Source organism: Melospiza georgiana, chromosome 8 (assembly GCF_028018845.1).
Source record: "Melospiza georgiana isolate bMelGeo1 chromosome 8, bMelGeo1.pri, whole genome shotgun sequence".
NCBI classification, from domain to species: Eukaryota; Metazoa; Chordata; class Aves; order Passeriformes; family Passerellidae; genus Melospiza; species Melospiza georgiana.
The window spans coordinates 21,745,357-21,768,782 of record NC_080437.1 but is presented as its reverse complement, the minus strand read 5'-3'; the positions used below and the strand labels follow the sequence as shown (position 1 = coordinate 21,768,782).

Below are 23,426 nucleotides of genomic sequence, written 5' to 3'. Positions count from 1 at the left end.
TTTCCTAGGAGCCAAATGTCTCTTTACTACAATTGTTCTTAGGAGAAAAGCTTTTGGGTCCTATAAAAAAGGATTTAATATGTCAGCAGATTCTCTTTACAAGCTCCTTTGAAATATAAGAAGTTTGTCTAAGGGTTTTCTCTTTTTACAAACTTGTATTTCAGCAAAATGTGGAGGCTGGGTGAAAAAAAAGTTGCCTTTAACACTGTTAGCAGGTGTTTTTGAGTATAGAATAGGGTCCTTGTTTCCTAAACTTTACACTGATTGAGTGGAAGAATAGGTTTTGTAGATAGGAGCAATTAGCATAGGCACAGCAGAGACAATAGTAGTGTCTCCAAATGGGTGGCAACTGGGGCAAATGTGAGAAGCCTGCTGAATCTCTGCATGCTGTTGAATATAGGTATTTAATAGCTAGATAACCATGGCCACCCCCACCCCCTTAAATAATAATAGTAATTTTAAAAGGCAAAAAACCCAAACATCAAGACTGTTTTAAAATTAGCTGATATTTGTTCAATCCTGAAAAATAAATGTTATTACTATGTTCACAAATCCTTATATTTCCTCTTCAAAATGCTTTATGAAAATTTGGCAAGGATTTGATGATGTGGTAGATGTTGGAAATTTGGAGATGAATTTTTAACTAGATTCTATTTTTCAAACACGAATGTTAATTTTATTCTTTTCTGGGTATCATACATCCAATGTAATTTGAACTGGGAAGTGCTGAATTTTGAAGAGGATAACATAGTATAGTTCACATTTCTCTTAGTTAAAATTCAGCATTTTGATAAATATGCGTAGCTTAATTTTTTCTCTAAATTTGAGACTATTAAGTGTTTTTTAGTAAGTATCTACTGTGTATAGTAAACTTGTAGTATTTGTTGATGTGTCATTTGAACAATAAGCCTGTAGTTCAAGTTACATAGTTGGAAATAGTTTATATGTTAGGATGTTTCCATTTTATGAAACTTCAAAACCAACATTACATGTACATGTATTGATACTTATTTAAAGTCTTAGTGGCTTTAGCTGTGTCATTTCTGTATTGTAACCATTATCTTGTGCTCCAGTACTATTGATATTTGCCAGAATGTAACAATTAACTACACATGCTTGTTAGAAATATAAAATTCTGTCATTTATTTAAGATAACAGATGAGTACACATTGTTTCCATATGAAATAAACTGAATGTTAAAATTTTTCATGACAACCTATTAATCTGGTTGAACTTTTATTACATTACAGTGGCAGCATAAATAGGACATGGAGCTGATTTGATGGAGCAGTACATTAAACAGAGATGCACTAGTTGTTCCATTAAATCAAAATGACATTTCCATTAAGTATTTCAAATGCACTACACTGTAATTACATGAACTGTGGCCCATTTAGTCCCCTTCTCACCTCCCTTTTTTGCCTATTCTTTTTTTCTTCTCCCCCCCCCCCCCCCATTCATATTGATATTGTTCTGCTTGGGGAATAGAGCTGCATGTCTCCCAGTATAATTGCTGTTGGGTTTGGGAGACTTTTAAGCATGCTGTTCTTGTATTGTTTCCTACATTCTTTGTTGTCAGTTCATCTATTTTGCTCAAATATGTTATTTGCTTTTCTGAGATTTTCAATTAAGAAACTGACATGTCATTTTAGACAAAAAGCTCCTTACAGTTCAAGGTGTCCTAATGCTAGAAAAAAATCAGCAGCAGCCATTTAATGTTTCAGTGTGAATGTGAGGAGAGTTGAAGGCTTTCTATTGTATTCATTATATTTTAATTACCTTTTAACAACTAATGGATTTTTAAAGCATGAAATATTTGGGGCCAAATTTGCTTTCTGTTATGAAAATTATCTGCACGTGAAAATTCAGTCATCTTAGCAAGTTGACATATTAAGGACAAGATCTGGCTCTTCAGATGCTGGAGCAGAATTTTCCAAACTTTTTGAGACTGTGAACTGTCCGTTATAGTTGTTCATTACTTATATGTGTTTCTGGGAGTCAACAGTGAATTGATCAACCTGACTTTACAGAAAACAGCTAGGGAACCATTACTTTAGAGAAGCAGGTGACATCACTGTACTGATGGATAGAAGTAAAACAATAGTGCCATGTGCTCCAGTAGCTCTGTTATGTTATTATGATTTCTTTTGTGTAAATGTGTTGTTACCTTTGTTTCAATTTCATTGTAACACACACATCAGTTGAAAGCAGTGGTTTCAGTACATTAATCTACAGAGATTCTTGTAGTTGCATTTGACACCCAAGATCACTCTGTTTTAAGAGATGGCAGTGCTGTGAATAGAATAGTGACATCTGGTTTGGTATCTGGTCTCAAGTGGTTTTCTTAACTTTAAGGTAGAATTTTGTTATCTTTAAATTTTAAATAATTTATTCAGGTTAATGTCTGACTTTGTGTTTTGTTCTTTGACCTCATGTTGGGAAAATTGTCTCAGTTACATGTAGATGATGGGGAGAGCAATATTGCCAGCCAGACTGTGATTGGGAAATTATTTCTATTTTGTACTATTATTTCTATTTTGAAATGTAGCAGAGGGCTACATTTCATTTTGTAAGCAGTTGATCACTGACAGCACTGATTTATTAAGCACCTGAGATGATGGATAAGCATGAATTTTTAAAGTAATTCAGCAACAAACTTTGATATGGAATCTGAGTAGTTAAACTACCAACAATTACCACAAGCTCTTACAAGAAATGCCTCAACCAATTGCAGTCATTTTGGTTTATGTGAAGTTGGGGGGTTATTTAATTTGCTATTGTTAAAAATATGCTGCATGTTGATGTTGATTTTCAGTACATTCTTGCTTTCATTCTGTTTGGGTTAAAAATATTTAAATAAATCCACAAAGCTGTTCATATGCTTCAGCAACTTTAATTGCCATTGTTTTGGAAATGTCCTTGTATTCGTGAAGACTGTTGGATTGCTGGAAGAAATATCAATAATTGCTTTAACATCTATTTAATCTAATTCTCTGTTTGATCTAATAGAAACAAATCTAATAGGTCAAAGAAATAACAGGAAGTGTGATCTCTCTCCTTCTAATCTAAGTTTTGTATCATTAAGACTTAGAATGTATATTAAAATCCAATCAGATGAGCAGTTCTTTAGTGACGTATCATTTGTTTCTATTGTAAAACTTGTTGCTTTTTCTACTAGGGAAAAGTGGCCCAGACAGCTTGCATGTCAGCCTGCCAGCATCTTTCAATGTCCCTAATGCAGATGCTACTGGACAGTGAATTAAAACAAATAAGCATGGGAGCAATTCAGCAGTTTAATTTAGATGTGATACAGTGTGAATGTAAGTATATATTCCCATCTATATTTGTCTTAATATTGAAAAAAGTTATTTAGTGTAAGCTATATCGTGATCCTTTTCCATAATCTACTAAAACTTTGTCTTTTATTGAAAGTAATTTAACAGTACATCTTCTTGTGAAAGTATTTATAAGTAAGTATGTTGGCATTCCTGGGAAATTTTTTTAATGCAACATTTCTTTTTCTTTTTTCTTTTTCAGTATCTAAATTGAAACATACATTGTTGTTACTCCTAATGGGATCATAACCACTGTATCCAGTAAAGATTTAGTTTAGTGCAAAATTGCCCAAAACTACTACATAAATATTAAGTTTTAATGGTTAGGAAAAAAAGTCGAATGTCTATAAAATTCCAATGTTTTCTCTTGAGTTCATCTATTATGATACAGATATTTAAATGTGCTGTTATGTAGGATTTCCTCACTCCTAGAACTGCTACTGCTTTACTATGCAGAATAATAGTACTCATTTAGTAAACATTAGATGTTTTTTTGCTGTCACTGTTCAAAATATGATATTAGAATTATTTTATAAACTGGTTCAATACAGCACTGAAGGCGGGATTAATTACCTTGTGTTTTGCATGGAGCTCGTGGCTCAGGGTGAGCTGTGTATCTGTAGGAAGGAAGTTCCATGAATAGGTGTTAGGACTGGTTGTATAGTTGGTGGCTGAGATACAGTGGAAAGGCTCACTAGAGATTTTTTCAATGTGTGTTTTCAGATTCTTCTGCTCTGTTGTTTTTTGTTGGTGGTTTTTTTTTTTCCCAAAGTATCTTTGCTGTTATGTATTTGAAGCACAGAACTCAATGATTTTGGTGACAACTGTGAAATGGGGCAGTTATTCAAGTCATATCCTGAGGTTTTTAGTTTGGATACATGAAAAAATTTGGTGACTACTCCATTAGCAGCCACCTATGGGAAACTGAAAATATAATTTCAAGCAATTTGGTTAGTATCGCAAAAGGTTCTTGTGGGACAGACTTAGGGGTGTTTTTGACATTTTAACCATATACTTGTCTTTCCTTCTCCTGCTTTATTTGTTGCATTCCAGCTGAACTCAGTAACAGGCAGAGCAGGCATCTTTCTGACAGTCCCTCACTGTCCAGCCTTAAGGCCTTTCAGGGCGTGGAACAAACTGACAGGACTATCAGGGTCAAATTGATAGAATATTTGTAATTGTGACATTAAAATTCTGTGATTGTACACGTTAACCAAGCAGATCACGGTTTGACTTTTCTTACTTTTAGTATGCTTGATGTTGCAAATTTTTCAGTGTACTTTTCAGGTAGGTACATGGGAGTGTGTTTGTGCATTTGTGTAGCTTCCTATATGTAAAAAAGATACCAGTTGTTAAAAGAGAAATTACACAGTATTCGTAGCACTGACATCATAATCATTCATCTTAACAAGCTGAATTAATGGAAGCACTAAACCATCAAGTACCTTCTGAACACATGGTGTAACAGTGAAGAAAACTTGTCCATTACAGTATTATTCTGTTTCTAATATTTAAAATATCAGCTGTGAACAGCACAGTACTTCACTAGTCTCTGTAGATGACTAATGCCATGTTTCACCCTGGGATTTCTAGCAGTACAGGGATAAAATGCATGTCTTGCAGTTGACTTTCACAGTATGTGCAATATATTCACAGCAAAGAAGGGAGAAATTCCACTGTTTCCAGCTGTCATCTGGTGTTTGGCTTGTTTTCAGACCGTTTCCTTCTCAGGCAAAGGCTGATATGTGCCCTAATTTGTGTCATCCTAATTTCTGTTGCCATTCTGTCTACCATCTTTGGTTGATGCACAGCAGAAACTTCATCAGTGAAGAAATCTTAGTAGAGTTTTATTTAGTCTAACATGATAACATTTCATTATTTTAAAATAAAAAGGTAATATAACTGTAAGACTGCATGGTTTTTCATATGTAGCTGTTATTCTGAGTATATGGCATGGACAGGATATACCAAAGCTTTGGCCAAAATAAGAAAGTTTCATAAAGCTAGTAACTTAAAAACTGGAAAATACATTCTTCCACCACTGTGTAATTTCTAGCATGGGCTGTACAAGGCTAATAGAATGAACTTAATTTCTTCCCATGTGAAAAGCCTTTAAAGCATGTTAGGAAAAATTATTTTGCACAGAAACCCTTTGAGCACCTTAAATACAATTATGGAAGCTTGTCAGAATAGTGTGTTGCAACAAACCACATTTTGCAGTCTGTGGAATAAAGGAGTGACACAAGGTTTTACTCAGACTGCTTTGCTGATGTGGTTTCATTCATAAGGTCCATCACAGGCACATTCCATGCCTCACTGTGATGCCTGTGATTTATGTTCTTGCTCATCACCCTCCCCCAGCTTTATTCTTTGATGCTGTGGGATTAATGGATACGACAGTGACATTTCAATTAGTGCTTAGAGTGGGCGAATAATTCACAACTGTTGGGACTTTTCTACTGTATTGTATTAATGGGTTTGACATTGTATTTACAATGGAGTATACTCAGATGAATTTTGAACTAAGAATTTAGATGACACGTAGAAAATTATTAATATCTGAAGGCAAAGTTTTAAAAGTTCTTGCCAATATTGTAGAATTTTTTTTCTGATCTTAAACATAATTTTACTCTTTCTAATATGAACTGGAGAGATCTAAATAAAATCAGAAAAATATGGTAAGTTGTTAGGTTGTTTTCTTTTCTGTTTAAAAACAATGAACAGTCCAAACAACAATCCAGCAATCTGTTAAAGTCAGTAAGTTCTCTTCTTAAAAAAAAAAGTCATCATCATCTCACGCTTCTTCTGGCATGTTTTTTGTTTCCTTCCAAACATTCCAAAAAGATTTGAGTTTTATTTTAATTTTTCCTGTTCTAATGAAAGTATTTCTCTACTTCCTCTGCAAATTTTATAACCTAGAGCAGTGTTTTACCCCTGTATTTTGTACCATTCTTTCTTAGTGGTTATTTTCACTAGGATGATTGAGATTAGTGAAGCACTGTTTAGAAAATAGAATGTACTGAGTCCCATTGAATAAAATCCAAACAGTGGTCTTTTTCTTGAATATTACATTTTGGTTCCCCAAGGAAGGAAATGGGTTGGGAAGGGGGTGTTTCTGTTTCTTGAAGATGAAATTCAAATGTGGGTTACTGCATTTCACTTTACAGGAAGAAAGGTGTGCATAATAAAACATTAGCTTTTCAGAGGCACCATCCAGATCTGCTTAGCTTACATCAGGTTCTTATTAAGGAATTCAAACTTATCTAAAGTTGTAAATGTTGGAAGAGCTAAGTGTTTTTGTTTTTTCTTATTTATGTATGAATTGTGAGGCAGGATTAGTTAACAGAATGAAATATGGGTGAGTGAGCATCCTTCTTCACCCAGATATGAACGGGTGAAAAGGTTTTGGGTCTTGCCTATAAGCAAGCAAGGGTTAGTGGAGAGTTAGTGCAAAGTACTCTGTATTTTCCTGATCAGCCCTCTGTGTGCCTTCCTGGCAGTCCTTCCTTTCCCCCACTGCGTGGAGAGTGGCAGTGTCCAAGAGCAAGTGACATCCTGACCAAGGTGTTCTCTCTCTGCGGAGCACCAAAAGTGGTCTCCAGGTGGGCATACCAGAAGCTGGGGAGCTCAGACACTGTATTTCCTTGAAAAGGCACATACTCTTCTCTGGAGGCCCCTTGCTTTACGTGCCTCCTGTCCCCTCTGGGCAGTCAGGTTAACCTCCCTGGCTGGGGGCCATCCTTCATCTGCCTCCCGCATGTGGCAGCGCGGGGGCACAGGAAGCACAGAGACCTTGCTGGCACCGGGGGCTGCTGCCTGGCCAGCTGGCAGCTCCCTCAGCAAGGCTCCCTCCAGGCCTGTTTGAACAGCTGGAGCATCCAACAGGGCTGCAAAGTGGCTGAGATAGTTGCCTGATTCTCTACTCTTCCTTTAAAAATACTTCTGTAGCTTTGCTGTCCCGCCTGTGAACCAATGCTATGAGGCTGGAGTTAAACTGTCCTCATTTAGCTTTTGATTCAAAGTCTGGACTTTGGTTTTTCATTTCTTCCACTGAACAACAAAACTATTTGTCAAGAATTAGGTTCTGAATTCCCAGACCAACAGAGAGGCACAACCAGATGATGCCTAAAAGATGGGATTTTGAGCCAATAAAATTAGAAGACCTGTTAATAAATCTAGAATTGTGTAGAAATTCAGTGCAATCTACAGTTAAAGATATCTTAAATTCCATTTAGTAGATACAGCCTTTATCTTAAGATCTCCATTAATACATATATGTATATATGTCTATTCTCATATATCCTGTATACAAAATGTAATTATAAGATCAAAGCACAATATTAAAAAGAAAATGGACTGAAGTAATCTTTGCAACATTTATATTAATCATTATAATTTATGTGTTACCTCCCAGCCTGTTTTTGTATATTTGTTTCATTTGATCCTATCTTTTTTATATTTCTAAACTCTCTGTTACAAGGAAGTATGTTGAGATTTAACATACTGAGGACCCACATTGTTCCTGTTCTAAATACACAGTATCAGCAAAGCAGAGGAAGAGAAGATGTTAGCAAAAACCTTGTGAATACCAGATTCATATAATGTATATTTTCAACTGATTTTTCCCAAATATTTGAGTTTTTGATTCAAACTGCTAAACAGCCAGTTGTTTGCCCCTAAGAGTGACAGTTTAATAGTGATCTTTGCATTTAATTCTCCTATATTATAAAATTCCAGAATGCTTTTATGCATATTAAGCCAAACAACAACCAGCCCCCTACCCCTGCAAATCCTCTTTAAGCCTAGAATGATTGTAGGGGGTGAATATTTTAAAAGATGTATATATGACAGTGTTTCATTACTATCTAGAAAAGGGCCCTTAGGACAAAGACATTAAGAATGTTAATCCTGTTCTTATATCTCCCTAATATGCTGTGCAGTAGAAAATATTTAATTAGCTTTGTAAAATTGTTAGCAAAACTTAAAAGCCCTTTGCTGAGGGTGGAGGGGGAACTGTCTGACTGTTACCATAAGTAGATTATCTTTTTGCCCTCTGAACTCATGAAATTATAATAATGAGGCAAATTCTATTGTAGTCACCTGTCAGAATGTTCCAAATGTGAGAATAAATGTTTGTGCTATAATGAGTGTCCCTAATGTTGTAAATGCATTCGTAGTATAAAATTGTAGTTTAAGAGAACAAAGCTTGTACAACAATTAGGTTTGGTACATTATGTACTTCTTGTTCTACAGCTGCCATGCTGCTAGGTATTAAGTAGAGAAATGTAATTATTCTGTATTATTTAATGCATTGGGATAAATTCCAAACTCTCTTAGCTTGATGAGCACATAAAAGATGCAAATATTTGCCCTGTGGCATGTAAGAGTATTCTGCTGTAGGAAGATATCTCCCGGAGTGTAAAGTGCCAAAAGCTAACTGAAAAGACTTTCCAAAGGTCACAGTTTTCAGTTATATTTATTTTTCAGTTCTGTAACCCTTTTTTTGCCATTGATCTTCTTTCTCCCAGTGCTAGCTATAATTGTGGAGTAGCTGGAAGAGCTGAGGTTCTGGTGGGGGAAGCTGATGACAGTGTATTGTGTAAGAACAGAAAGTTAGGATCAGATCAGATGATGTGGTGGGCCTTACCTTTCTGCTTTAAGGGGTGTAGAAAAGACTCCTTTTTACCACCATGCATATCCTCCTTATTAATGTGCTACCATAGCTCACAACTCATGTATCTCTTCTCATCTCTTTGCTGTGGAGCTTTGCTTAGGATTCCGTGCTGGAGTGTGGTGTTGTGTTTTAAACTCTGGGTTTGGCTGGCCTCAGAGCTCAGCTTTGCTGTCCTTAGAAAGGGTGTTCCTAGTGGCTATGAGATACCTGCAGAGGACAGCCATGTAGACAGACATACAGGCTTCAGCCTAGGCTGTGCAGTAGGGTGTCTAAGGTTCCTAGGCTTAGGCATCTTTGTAATTCTGAAGGCTGGTGATTGTACAAGCTGTTTTGTCTTTCCTGATTTAAAGAGTTTATTATGAGAAAACTCTCCCTATAAAATACTGAATGTAAGGTATGTTTTTCTACTGTTTTCTTTCTTTTTTTTTTTTAAGGGCATGTTTGTGGTCAATTAAAATTCCATTAAAACACCTCCAGAAAGTTGGTGTTACTTATAAAGTAGGAAGACCAGACAATTTAAAATTCACACTTGAATACAGTAATCAGTGAGCATTTGCCAATGTTATCAGAACTTGTCTGTGACATTACAATGGTCTCCCTAAGGCATTTGATTGTTATTTTTTTCTTTAGTTGATAAAGAATAAAGTTCTATTGCAGTTGAATTCATTCTCCTATTACATGACTCTCATAAAATAACTTTTGCACTAGTGTAATACATGTAATAAATTCTGTTTCTACTGGTAAAGCTGCTTCTCTAATACCATATCCATCTATTACTAAGCTATTTTTAAGTATTCTGAGATGGTCCTAGTAGTTTCGTGTACCATTTAAGTAAGTGTCTAAAATTGTGTTCCATGTAGTCATTTTTAGACTTGTGAAATAGTCCATCTGAATTCATTAGTCTGCTTTAGGTTGAAACCATACATTCAGAAGTAAATGTTTGAGGCCATTATTTTACCATCATCTTAGCTCAGACAGCAGTGGTTTTCTGAATTTTACCTCCAACATAATCCATGTTTTCTAACTAGCCATTTAAGAAAATATATTAATGATTTCATATAACTTCTAAATGTTAAGAGCACTAGAGTTACTGGATCTGGAAATTGGATACATTTGTTTTGTTTCCTCTACAATTGAATGACCTGTTTCTCAAACTTGGAAAAAAATATTACCTTTCACTGCCTTGGATGCTCTTCTCTAAAGCTGTTGCAGTAGTATCTACTTTGTTTTGTTGAGAGTTCTACCTGAAGGGCATAAGAAAAATACTCTCAAGTTCTTTTGAAATAAGATATCTAAACTGAGTGAGGATCTGAGGCAGTTGTTGTTTGTCTTTGTTGCTAACTTGTGACTGGGATAATAACAACAAAAAGTGCATTTATTCTTAAGTTTAACAACTATTGATCTTTTCCTGGTTTATACAAGTAGTTGACTTTCTTTCACTTTCAGTGTTGCCATTTTTGTATTATGAATATAATTTTGCTTGGCAATTTTGACAGCCAATTTTGGGTTCAGAATGAGCAGAAGTTCATTACGGATAAGCAGGCTAAAAGGCATGAGCAGGCATTTCAGCTCTGCACTGACCATGGCATGTAGGGCTTTCTACCTGTTGTCTACACATGAAACCAACTCTCACCTTGTCTTTTAATGTTGTTTGGCTGGAGGTGAAGATTTGCTGTAACAAAGGCAGATGTCTGAAAATACATTGACAGCCATGGAATTGGTATTATTTTGAAATTCTTCAGTAATCATGCACCTCAGGCTAAAAAACATCTTGGTTTCCGTGGTTGTAGCATTACTACTGGGTTAGAACTTGAAGCAAAATTTCTAATAATACTCCTACAAGTATTATTATTTAGGATTATGGGAAAAACTGTCAAAAGGTTGTTTGTTGATTTGTTTGGTTTAAATCACTGTGAGTTGTTTAACTATTCCTATGAAACTATGCTACTTAGCATTTATATTGCATAGAGCTTGATTTTTCTGTTAGACTAAAAAAATCTACATCCGTAATATTTTAACCTTTTCTTTGCAGTGTTTGCTAGTTCTGAGCCTGTGCCAGGATTCCAGGGAGACACCCTGCAGTTAGCTTTCATCGACCTCAGACAAGTAAGACACTAGTTGGTGTTTTTTATCCTTCTAATTTCCCCTTCTGACCAATGCTGAAGTTATTAAATTCAAGAACCTTTCATGGTTTTGCATTCCCATGTAATTAGTTGTGAAAAGCAGTTATTTGAATTGTTGTTAGTGGCACTATTCCCTGTAATTTAGTATAAAACTGTTTCTCCAATGTGTGGTTAGGGGGCACTGTGCTACTGGTAGTACTGTTACAGGAATACTGGATTGAATTTTGGTCCTGACAATTTTGTGAAGATCCTGTGATGTCTTTTTGCAAGAGTGTACATGTCATCCTGGTGTGTGCTGGTCTGATTCCATTGTGAGCATTTGCTCCTGTCTACAAAACTACTCTCTGGATAGCAGAATCAGGCGTCGTATTATTTAACATTTCCTTTCCTGAATTTGTTGCGTAGAATTCTTTTAAACTGTTGGAAACAGCTTTATTCCAACTGAATGATCTTTATTCTACATGAAATTTAATTTAATTATATTTTAAATGCTGTAATATTGGAGGCACTTTTCTACAGACCTTGCCAAAAGGAAAGCTTTCCCAGACTAAAATCTACTAAAATCTTGTCAATTTGGACTTACAACCACCATTATAAAGAATCTTCAAAACATTTTCATGCTTGAAGTTAGCTTTTACAAAGGATTTATTATTTCACAGAATTGTAAGTATCATATAAATAGTGAAATGAATAATTTACTGCACATGGGAGATCTTTACCCTTCTGCAGGTGTTGGTGATATTTTTCAGTGCCATTATGAGCCTATCAAAGTCATTAAAAAATAAGAGAAAGTAGAAAGAATTCTATACCAAATACCAAATGGTCTATATAGTAAGAATATTTTTGCTTTTAATAGTTTAGTAGTTTTTTCACAACAAGATTATTAAAGGGCATTTCAGAAGGGAAGCTTCTTGAGGCAAAAGTATTTAGATTTCTCGTGGTAGTTAGAAAGGACTTAGTAAAATATTGTGTCTTTTTAAATGAAAAAACTAAAAGCTAGGGTTGTCTGTTACATTCTCACAGTAATATAATAATGAACAATATCTACAGTGGGTAGGTGTGTACAATGTGAGAAGGATACAGGATTATGGCTACAAGACTTGTTCATGCCACAAATCTTGACTTCCTCTTTTGGATTCTCTTTTAACTCTGTTTTTATTGTCAGTGTTAAAAGAACTAAACAGCTTCCAATTTGTACTTAGATCATTTCATTTGAAGGGAAAGGATGTTGAGATTTTGGCACCATTTCTGTCATTTGCCTAAGTGGAGTCCTTGCAGAGCCTATGTTTGTTTCAAGGGAAAACATGATTTCCATATATGCAGAGGGGTGTGTACATCCTGGCTACAGGAAGTAAAGATTTTCGTATGTTTTAAGCACTAACTGGGGAGTATGTTACTTAAGTAAGTATTATGTTGTTTATGATAGCTCTTCATTTATGTTAGCAATTATATTTAGAATTCTCTCAAGCACTTTACAGAGGATGCTCTGTAGGTCATGTGAATTTGATTGACTTAATATAATTTGTAAACAGGAAAAGTGTGAGCAACTCTCTATTGGCTTGCAGCTGGAGCTTGCAGATGTAGAACAGCTCTAGCATATTTGATTTGGTTTAGTCTTTACTATATTTTTGTGTGCATCACCAAAAGGTATTTCAAGCACACATCAAAAACTTCTACCATTTAGTAAGGATTTTCAGTGCTTTCCCTCTTCTCCTTATTTGTGATGCATTTCTGTCTTAATAGGGTAGATGACAGTTCTTTTCAAGAATACTTAGAAAGGCAACAGAGCCTTTTTCAGAAGGTTCTTATAAAAGGTCATGCTTCTGTTTTTTAGTTTGAATTTGATACTTCTTCATGAATTGCAGGATATGAAAGATAAGGAAGTAGGTCCAGTGGTCAGGTTTTACCTGCCCACCCGGACTGTGCCCTGAGGTCAAACTCCTGATATTGGCTGTTTGGTACAGAGGAGCTGATGACAGGTAGGGGCTGATACAAGGGGGAAAGCTTGAACCATATCAAAGCTAAAAGGCAGGAGATTTGGGACTCAGTGAGAGACTGTAGCTAAAAGATGGATCAGCGGGATTGCCCTCTTCTTGAAAAGCAGCTGACCTGCAAGGGAAAAGACTTTATCGTCCTGCCAATCACATGGTTGCTAATGGAAGCCAGTTATCTCAACAACAGCTACTCCCTCTGTGCTGTACCAGTGCAGTGGGTAAGATTAATGAGGATTGGGCAGTAGCATATTCTAGCACGTTTTACTAACAAAGTAAAGTGACTTACAGGGAGCCAGCTTGGAAGACAGAGAGAGGAGCTACACCTGAATGATTACCATGTAGGGAGGACCAGCTTTGAGAAGAATTGCCATAGGTATTTTCAACCTAACCAATTCTTGATCCTCTGTCTTTCCCTGGAGACAGTGTGTAGGCAGCATGTTGCCCCCAGCAAGCCCACTTTCCTTCTTCCTTCCACAGACATAGAAGAGCAAACAGAAACAGCTGGCACAAGAAAGAGTTGTGTCTAAGAAGACAGCAGTAGTTAGTAGCAGGAAGCTCTAAGAGGACAGAAATCACAAAGGAGCAAGCACTAACCAATGTCCCATTTGGGCCACCTTGGTCTCTTTATGCTATTCTCCACTCAGGACTTTTGTCATACTTAACATGCTCTTTAAAGATCTCTGTAACCTGAAGAAACCCAAGTCAATAAAGATTTTTGTGCTATTTTTATCACCACAGTATCTCAGCATCTTATGCAAGTGACTTGGTGGGGTTAGCTGATCCCACTTGATCATCTAGAAAGAAACTTGCAGTTCCAGCTAATTTAGCAGGCAGAAAATTGGGGCAGATTCATGGATCTGTGCAGCTGCAGTAATTGTGTCATGCCTTATGCCACTTGTCTTAGCATATGACCTGAGGTCACACCTAGGTGCACCCTTTGACCCCACTTAAAGCCATTGAGGGGCCATCTCAGTAAGGCAATTATCAAAGTGGCATGTGCTGCTTTACAGAGCCTGTCTCTGGCATCTTGTGGAGATGACCCAGCTCTCCTGCAACTTGCACTGCAACTTGCTCTCTGACAATCATTTCTTGCTACTGTCTGTACAGGGAACCTGGGTAAATAGTGCAGTTTATTCCCCAAAGTAGGGAAGAATAAACTTTGGGGATTTTGCTACCAATTCAGATCCTAGGTCAATTGGAATTAACCTTCCAAAGTAAACAAGTCTTCGTTTGTCTTACTTGAATTGTCTCTGAGGAGGAAGCACAGGCTCTGACATGAATGAGTTTCTTCCTGGTTATGATCTGTTCTTTACTGCCTAAAGACTAGGGTTACAGTTCTGGAACGTGAGGCAGTTCCTTGTATGTCCTGTACACTTAAGTACTGTGAGGATAAGACATGAATATTATAATTTGTGTGTTATTCTTTGGAGAGCCAGTGTAGTATGTAGTGGACAAGAACAATAACCTTGTGGTAGGCTGAGAGTTCAGCAGTTGCTGTCCTAGGCCAAATGTCCTGATTCTTAACTGAGTGCGTGCTAACAGATACCTATTCTTCAAATCAAATTATTTCCTGCAGAGATATAACTAGGCTGCCAACACAGCTTGACTTTGTTTCACTTTTGACTTGACAAGTTGTTCTTCATGTTTCTGCCCACCATCAGCACTGCTTCTTAGTGGCTTCTTCCTCTGTCTCATCTCAGACAAGTACTCATCTAGCTTGATGATTTGTGGAATTTCCTTGTGTTGCTGGGTTGAGGAGAACTGTGTCTTATCTATGTTCTTTTGGCACTTAAGTACATGTTGTTAACACCTTCCAGCTGCTGTCAGTGTTGGTCCTGCATCAGGCAGCAGTCTCAAGTGAAAATAATCATAGGCTGTTAGTAACTGCAGAGTTAAGCAACCACAGTATCTCCACCCACATGGCAAACAGAGTTTACAGTCTGATGGTGGTGTCCTTCAGATGGAAGACCAAGGGCTGTGATCCACAATGTCCATAAGCTCTGCTTAAGTGTGGGGGAAAATTTTAGAAGATTTTCAGCAGTTTTGTATTTTCTCAATGTTAGAGATAAATTGGACGCAAAGTCATGACACAATCAATATGATTAATATAGAGAGTAATTTATCATAGAAACATTAGAAGATACATTTTTGTCAGACTTTTGCTCATGATGTGTGTACATAAGTATGTGTCACTTCTAGGAACTGAAGTTATTGGTAGTATGCAACATGTATCCATCAGCAAATCCTGATATTTAGAAGTATAATACATTTTCTTCTAATTCTGAATCATTGATAGTTTATTTGGTTGCTTGTCCATTTATACTGGAATGTATTTTCTGGTGAGAAATACTGCTAACCTTGTGAACTGTACTGTTCCATGCAAAAAATGTAATGTAAATTTATTTGAAAGAGGAAGTTGTTATTACTACTTAATATAGTCCTCCTCTTTCTTCCCATTCATTACTGAGACATAGCATTGTCATTCTGAAGTAACTCAGAGGTAACTCTGAGGTAGGTAGGTAGGTAGGTAGGTAGGTAGGTAGGTAGGTAGGTAGGTAGGTAGGAAGTATGTAACAGACCACTGGGCTTCAATCCTTGGTACAGGATTTTCTGACACTGAAGGCAGGGTGACAGATCAGTCTTCCCCACTGTTATGCTTGCAGTGTTTAAGTTGAATTAATTTCCTGCGGCAGTAACTACGTTTCAGCTCTGGCTTGTCTCCGATTCCCAAACGTGCAGCCTGCCAAAGCTCTTGCCATCTGTATTCCCTGTGGAGAGTGCTCTTGAGCCCTTCAGAGAATAAGTTGCAGCTTGTTCCCAAACCTGTTGGCCATAAGTCTTGGAGGCTGAGGGCTCACAAGGTGTGCTCTGGCTTCCTTTACACGCTGCCAGCCCACAGAGTGCCTAGGCTTTGAAATTAGTGGGGTACACCCACCCTGACCTCTGTTCTGAGTCTTGAACTGAATAAACATCAGAAGTTTTCAAGAGGGAGAAATCCCCAACAGTATGTTCAGGAGTAAGTCTTAAAAACTTCAGAGTTTGAAGATAAAAGTAAGACATTTTTCATAAGGCAACAGTTTGAATTTTTAATTAGAAAGTAGTGTAGAGCATTTCATCTTTTGCTTCCCGAGGGAAATGGTTGCTGAGATTTTCATCTTCACAGAGGCTCTTTCACAATGCTTACTGATCCCTTTCCCCCTGTTATGCACTCCCCAGCTTCTCTGAAGAAGCAGAGGAGCATGTTACATCTGTAATGTGAAGCCCAGCCTCAGGCTGCTATGTAATGGGATTTGTGCTTCTCTAGTTTTCAGTGCAATGCTGCTTATTTAGCTAAATGAAGGAGCTCAGGTTTCAGACAGCAACAAAGCAGGAGTTGCATCTCCCTGGATTTCAGAGTATGGACCCTCACTTTGCTGGAAGAGGAAGGCAATTCTTCCTGGACTTTCCTTTCTCCATAAATTGACTTGTTACTAAGGCAGGAGGGCTTGAGGCACACTGAGCAGAGCAGGCACAAGTCGACGTTCAATATCTCATGTATTTGCATCATACAGTGGTAGCATGCATATGCATCTCTGGGTTTAAAATGACAAAAGTTATTTGAGTATGACTGCAGGCAAAATGTGCATTACCTGCCTTGCAGGGAAGACACAATATTTCTTCAGAGTACTATATTCTTCCAAGTAAACAGGAATTCTTCACACAAATGTGACAACTTGTTTGTAAGTACTTATATTCCCCGGTGGAATCTCTTTTGATTTCTCCTTCTCAGCTGTGTTCTGCAAAGCCTGTAGTTAATCACAGTAGGCTCAGATCACAAGCTGGGTGTATAGATATTTGTGAGGAAGATCTCAATCAGTGCTCTGTACACAGAAACAAGCTGGCTCATCACTGGGATGGGATTTATACCTGCCAGCTGGTAAGAATTAGGAAGCTTGGGAAACAAATGCACAGAAATTAGCAGCAGGGGGTCAAAAACAAGCATGGCTTTGGATTCACTATCTTGATAAGGATTTGCAGAATCAAAGCAGAATGGCAAGTTAGTAATTTCCTGGTAGTAAGTATTCCTACCCTGTAAGTGCCAGAAACTAAAAGCACACATGCTAGGTATTAGGTGCCTGTGTATTCTTTGGGACATTAAATCATTCATCAAATTCAGTGTGAAACAGATTGTATCCAGTTCATGTAAATACTCCTTTCTTCAGCAGAGAAGTGTCAATAACATGCTGATCATGTACCAGGTTTTTGCTCTAGATCATGGTGTACTAACAATGAGGGGCCATACTTGAAAACAGGTTTGAAAACCTCGATGTACAAATGCTGTTACTTCTCTAGCTCTATCAATACCTCAAAATTAACAAAAATATGATATACATATGGGTGTTTAACTACAAGATACCCCATTCCATCTATGACAAAAACCTACTTAGTAGTTTCTCCAAAGGAAAGTATAGGATATTGCACAAAAGGCTGTGAGGTATTAATGTGTAAGCAGAATGCCATCTCTTCATCAACAGTAAGGAATGGCATAGGTACCTAAATCATGGAAATTATAAAAAATAAGACAATTCCTTATTGTTTCTTTTAGTTAATTTAAGGGATACAATTTTTTGAGTTCTCCTCTTACTTAATGAGATACACACAAGAACTAAATGAGCCAACAAGAAATCTGTACTATGTATTCAGAAACTACACAGAACTTGGGAAGCATTGACTCAGCTTGACTTGGAGACCTGCAGATACCAGTCTTTGAATAAGATGAATGCCCTTTGAATAAGCCTCACTTAGGGCATTTTATTTTGTTGTTTGGTGATTTTATAATTTTGGAACTGAGACAGGAAATCACATATATTGATCTGGTTTGTGTGGGTGAAACACTTGACTTAGAACTGTGCAGAGCAGTTTCATCTTCTAAATGGTACCATCATGGAAATCACTAAAAGTTTCACTGGAAAGGTTGATCAAAGCAGATATGAAGGAAAAAAAAAAAAAAAGAAGAAAAGAAAAATTTGGCAAAAGCTGCTGTCAAGACTATTTAGATGGACATATCTGAATCTCTGTCTGAATACTACCAACTGTCACATTTAATCAGCTTTAAGCTCTTCTTGGTCATCATTACTTTTGCAAGTCACAGTTTAGAAATAGTTAATCAATTAATTCAAAACCTACAGAGCTGTTGTTATGATGAAAACTTCACATAATCTGGAAAACCTTTCCATTCAAGAAAGCTCATCCCATAGTTACAGAGGAAATTCATATAAGACTGGGACCTAAATTTTATCCTTGGTAGTTGAAGTGAAATCCCTAGAATACTCTGCATGTAATGTTAGAACGCAAAGGCTTCTGTTTCCTTGGGCATGACACTTAATTTCTTTAATAACTGGCATGCTGTGGAACACTTTGTGAGGCAGCCACTTCCAATGACATTATGAGAGAAGGCACTAAATAAACTTTATCTGGAGAAGGTTTTATTCTTTTGCAGAAGGACCTGTTTGTTGGAAAGTTTCAGAAGGTTCACTTCCAGATCATTTCTCAATTAACAAATATCTTCCTTCAATTAGAAGCTGATCTGTGTGCCTGTTATGTTTGCAAAATCCTTACACTTCGAATCACTGACATGCATTCTATTCAGTGGAAGTTATTAAATGAAATGAAGATTCTCTTTAGTTATTCTTCTCTAGCAGTTTTGCTCTCATCCAGTCCTTGCCTTTGTCATGTAATAAATGATGTATATGCAAGGAAGAAAGATTTGGGTGCACAACTTTCCAAAGTTTGTGAATACATTATATCAAGCTGTTGTCTTCCTGCTGACAGCCAGTTGCTGCAAGATCTCCACTTTTGTGTCTGGGCCCTTCTGTAGCCCTGAATTATGGATGGAGTTCAGTTTTGGAGCTCCATCTCCCCAGTACTTCCTCTGAATTCTGTGAGTAATATGTGGTTCCTATGAGTAATGAAGAAACATTGTTAATTGAGCAAGACAAGAGAAGAAAATTATTGGTTTCCTTCAAGTTACATGTTATTTGAATTCTCTTAATGTTTCTAAGTTCTGCTCTCCCATTGGGGAGCCACAGAACTGGCAGCTGTGTTAGTGTATTAGGTAATTTCTGCCCCAAAATTACTTACATTCTCCAGCCTTATATAAACTGGAGGTACCACTGGTATGTAGTATGTACTGAGCAGCACTACTAACCCTTTAACCCTACAGATTTGCCTTCAGTATTTTTTTCAGTTGCATCAATCAACATACTTAGGTTTCATTCCTTTTCTAAATTATCTGTCAATCACATGCAGCAGACAGAATACCCAATTTTTTTCCTTTTGCTAGTTTCTTCTGTGAAAAAGAAAGTCCATCTCATCTTTGTGAGTCACTGTGGTGCAAATATAAAATCCAGTAAAATCAAAGGAGTGTTTTACATCAGGAAAACAAGACTTTTTCTCAGCTTCAGAACAATAACAACACAATGAAGGAATTGCATGGACATAGTAAGGCAGTGACTTGAATTGGTGAAATGTAGTTAATGAATGTTTATTCATTTGGATCATAGTATCTTAAGAAAAAAGATCGTATGTTCAAAAGTGTTTATATAGGGTGTACCATAACGAGACACTGATTTGCAATTGGCTGTCTTAGAACTGCAGAAATACAAATTTAAAAGTATTACTCTGTCTAGCTAAACTGCCTTCAGTCAGTCAGTGAAATTTGGGAGATGAAGTTATTACAAAGATACCAATAGCTGGCAAAAGAATCATTGAATTTCATCCTGGTTTGTTATAACTGGTTTCTGAATGAAGTGCACTAGTTGTACTGTAAGCAGTATGACTGAACCAGCATGTTCTTAGGCACAGCTTGTCATATATGTTACCATTTATGGCTCTTATGGGTGTGTCAGGTTTGGAGCAATTTATACGTTCACAAATTGTGCTATTTTAAAGAAGAGTGGAATAACAAAGTTCACATGGAAGGTTCACATATAGATTGTGTCCTCCTTGCAGAGGACTTTATCTAGAGCATTAGTAGCAAAGGAACAGTGCAACTTAAAGACCCTGCAGTTACAGAAAGTGTGAATAAAGAGTGAATAATAACAGAAATGCAGAAATAAATCAAAATATGAGTAGATGGAAGCACTAAATGATGGGGAGAAAACTTAAAAAGATGGGATGAGGTGATAAAAAGATTAAAAGTCAATTTGTGTCTGTAAATGTACTTTGTTATTCTTACCTTTCTCTTTCTGTGTTCATAATTTTCCATGGTTTATGCTGAGACCCAGTAAGAACATCTATTTTTAAACAGTAGAAATTTGAAGAGATGTTTTTATCCAAAGAAAAGAAAGGACTTTCAGTACACAGTTAATGGTGTTTAAAGTCCCTAAAACCATGGGCTTGCCTTATTCCCAGGAGAACTCAAGCTTTCCCAGTTTTAGTAGTGTGCCTCCAGGAAATCATTCAGAAGGACACATAATTAGCCCACACTTTCCAGAGTGCAAAGTGTAACTTGATGCAGTTAAACCAGAAGACAGTTTTTATCTTTTGATCCTGTGTCAAATGTGTCAGTTGAGTAGCTTACCTGAGATCTGTAAGACAACATAGGCCATCAGATATTTTCCCATAGAAAGGAACATGCAGTAGGACACACACAAACTCACAATTTTAAAACTTATTTATTAAACGTTTAAAACTTACTTATTTTCAAAGTAACAGAAAAAGTGGCCATTGTAAGTGGCACAACCCAATGCATTGAGATTCTGTTTCTTTTTGCCAGTCTGAAGTTTAAAGAAATATGTTTGCCCTTGCTTAGGATGTATGAAAAGGAGAGAAGTGGCTCTTTCACTTCAGGCACCAACAAGATACTGAGTCTTCTGGAAGGGTGAATGTGATACTGTCATTCCAGTGCACATCCAAATGATAGTTCTGGGAATGGTAAAATGCTCAGTATAGTGTCTACATCTTGCATCCATTAACATGCAGAGTAGTTGAAAGAGTTCACAGTGAAATGGAATAATGTTGAATAACTCCTAGACAGAAATGCCCTGGTAACTGGGTGGGATGGTGGGGGTGGTTTGTGCGTGTCAGGATGAGGTGGCTGCCGGGGGGACCTGTGTAACTGATATAGAAAGGCACAAGCTGAAAACTCAAGTGACACTGTAAAACGGCCCTCATAGCTTAATTAAATAAAACCAATAATGCGATTTAAACTTCTTTGAGTTAAAATTACTTTAATAAGGGTGTTAATTACTAGAGGATTAACACTGCTTACATGTGATAATAGATCTGGTCAGTCAATAAAGGGTGAGAATAATGTTCGTTTAAGAAGCAAAAGAATCTAGCACAGGATTACTCCCTAGAAAGGGATAACATTTCAAAGTGGCAAGTAAAATCGGGGGAAGATGTTTTCAAATTGCAGGAGGCATTAGAGGCTGAATTTTGCCATCATTACTCAGCAGAAGTTCCATGTGTACTGGGATCTGTTGGAGCTAAAATATTAAGAGTAATTATTGCAAATTACATATAAAATAATTTATAATTATTTGGTCTTCCAGGGAAATCATAAGAAATCATTTTTTAGCTAAAACATTTAAAGAAAATACTATCCATAGGATTGAGGAGAAAATGCATAACCTAAAGGGGAAAAACAGCATCTTCTAAAGAGAATAATTTCTTGAAGGTGTATTTCTTAGAAAAGAAATTGTATTGGATTATTGCCTTTAAGCAAAATGGGGTTTTCCCTAATGTGTTTGCAAACCACAGCCCGAGGAGAAGATTTTTTTGCAAAAACCCAATTTAGAAAAGGAAATTTCGAGGTATCCAGGTTGCAACTTGCTGGATTTGGAAGCCTTTGTTAAACCAAGTTATCTAGACAAGTTAACAAAACAAAACCAGGATTTTATATGGGCTATAGTATTTGCTAAAGTGGTTTGAGAGTCATTTGATAGATATAAATAGGGAAGTAAATGTTTTCTTGTAGCTGAAGAGGAAAGTGAAGATTGTCCATGAAAGAATACGAGAATTTTTTCCTAGTGATTTTGGCTTTCCTTTTAAGTCGTCTGTATTTACATTCCTGAGCTACTGACTGCTGAATTCCTTGTCCATAGGTTCTCAGGTCTAGCATAGCTTTCCCTAAGGGATGTAACTTCATCTGCTATAAGGGGTGGTTATGCAGCCATACCCTGAGTGAACTTCTTTGGAAGAAATAACTATCTGTTTACAGTAAACTTACAATGGCCACATCTCTAAGTATGTGTGCCTTATGGATTGCACTAGATTTTTGTTTCTGGATGCAAACAAAATTATGCTGGTTTGTGGCCTGTTATGTCTTGAATTTCAGTGGCTTTTCACGTATTCTGGCTCAGCACCCACAATCAGCTGAGATGCTTTATTGAGCAGTTACTGTATTTGTATCTGCTTTCTGAAGAAGCATTTCAAACAGACACTTCGTATATAAAATTCTAAGTGTTCTAATGGCTGCCTAAGAGAGGAATCTAGCACACTGTGGCTGTAATTTTTTACTTTAGATGTGCAGCTTTTGAGAAATGCACAGATGCTAAAAGAAACTAAACCAAAAGAAAGTTGTTAATTAAAAAATAATTACTCTGTTGTGTTGAACCAAACTATTTCCCCTTACCTGCTGTAGAACCTCAGGTTATCGCAGTGGAAGTGATGTGATTCATAGTACACACTGTAGATCATGGACTTCTGTGGAGATTTAAGTGCTGCAGATTCAAGAGGGCTCATAAACCTTGTAGACCTGTTGTATACCCTCCTGTTAAGTTGAATCAATCTCTGTAGCAGTGTAATTTCAGCATATTTCATGGATGTAGTTTTCTCTGGTGTTTTTTCCAAGTCAGAATATGACAAGAAATGGCTGGAAAGTTGGGAGAGGGAAATGCCCTGTTCACTGAATCCCTAGTTCCCAGCAGTGCCTGCACTGGTGGTGCCCTGGGTCTGTTCTTGAGCTGCAGCTTCACACAAAGAGCTGAAGTCTTCTCTTCCTCTGTAAGCACAAAGCTGATGCCATGGAGCTGTGCCATGTTCACTTGCCTTCCCATAGGCATCAGTTTGCATTTGCATGCCAGGGCTGTGTATCTAAAGCTCCTTCCTTAAATTCTAGAAGTAACTGGACTGAAGTTTAAACTTGGAGATGCATACTTGGGCAGACCTCTGCAGATGATTAGTTCTAGGGTACAGCAGCCTGTCTAGATTAGGTGTGTGGGTATACAAGGACAGTTTTGGAGTCATTAGAACCAGCATTTGTCAGATAATGACTTCCTGTGGTATGGTGTATATGCACACTTGTAAGACTGTAGGC

General features: G+C 37.0%; 1 protein-coding gene across 7 annotated transcripts in view; it reads left to right on the top strand.

The window, feature by feature from the left end:
* The window catches only part of EXOC6 (exocyst complex component 6), an 87,527-nt gene that overhangs the window by 52,368 nt on the left and 11,733 nt on the right, over positions 1–23,426 (top strand). For 6 of the 7 annotated variants that reach the window (XM_058028772.1, XM_058028779.1, XM_058028775.1 and 3 more), the window contains 2 exons: positions 3,179–3,320; positions 11,042–11,115. In XM_058028772.1, the coding sequence (XP_057884755.1) occupies positions 3,179–3,320; positions 11,042–11,115 (216 nt within the window). Of the gene's footprint in view, positions 1–3,178; positions 3,321–11,041; positions 11,128–23,426 lie in introns of those variants that run through there. The other variant, XM_058028778.1, reaches the window with a different exon arrangement.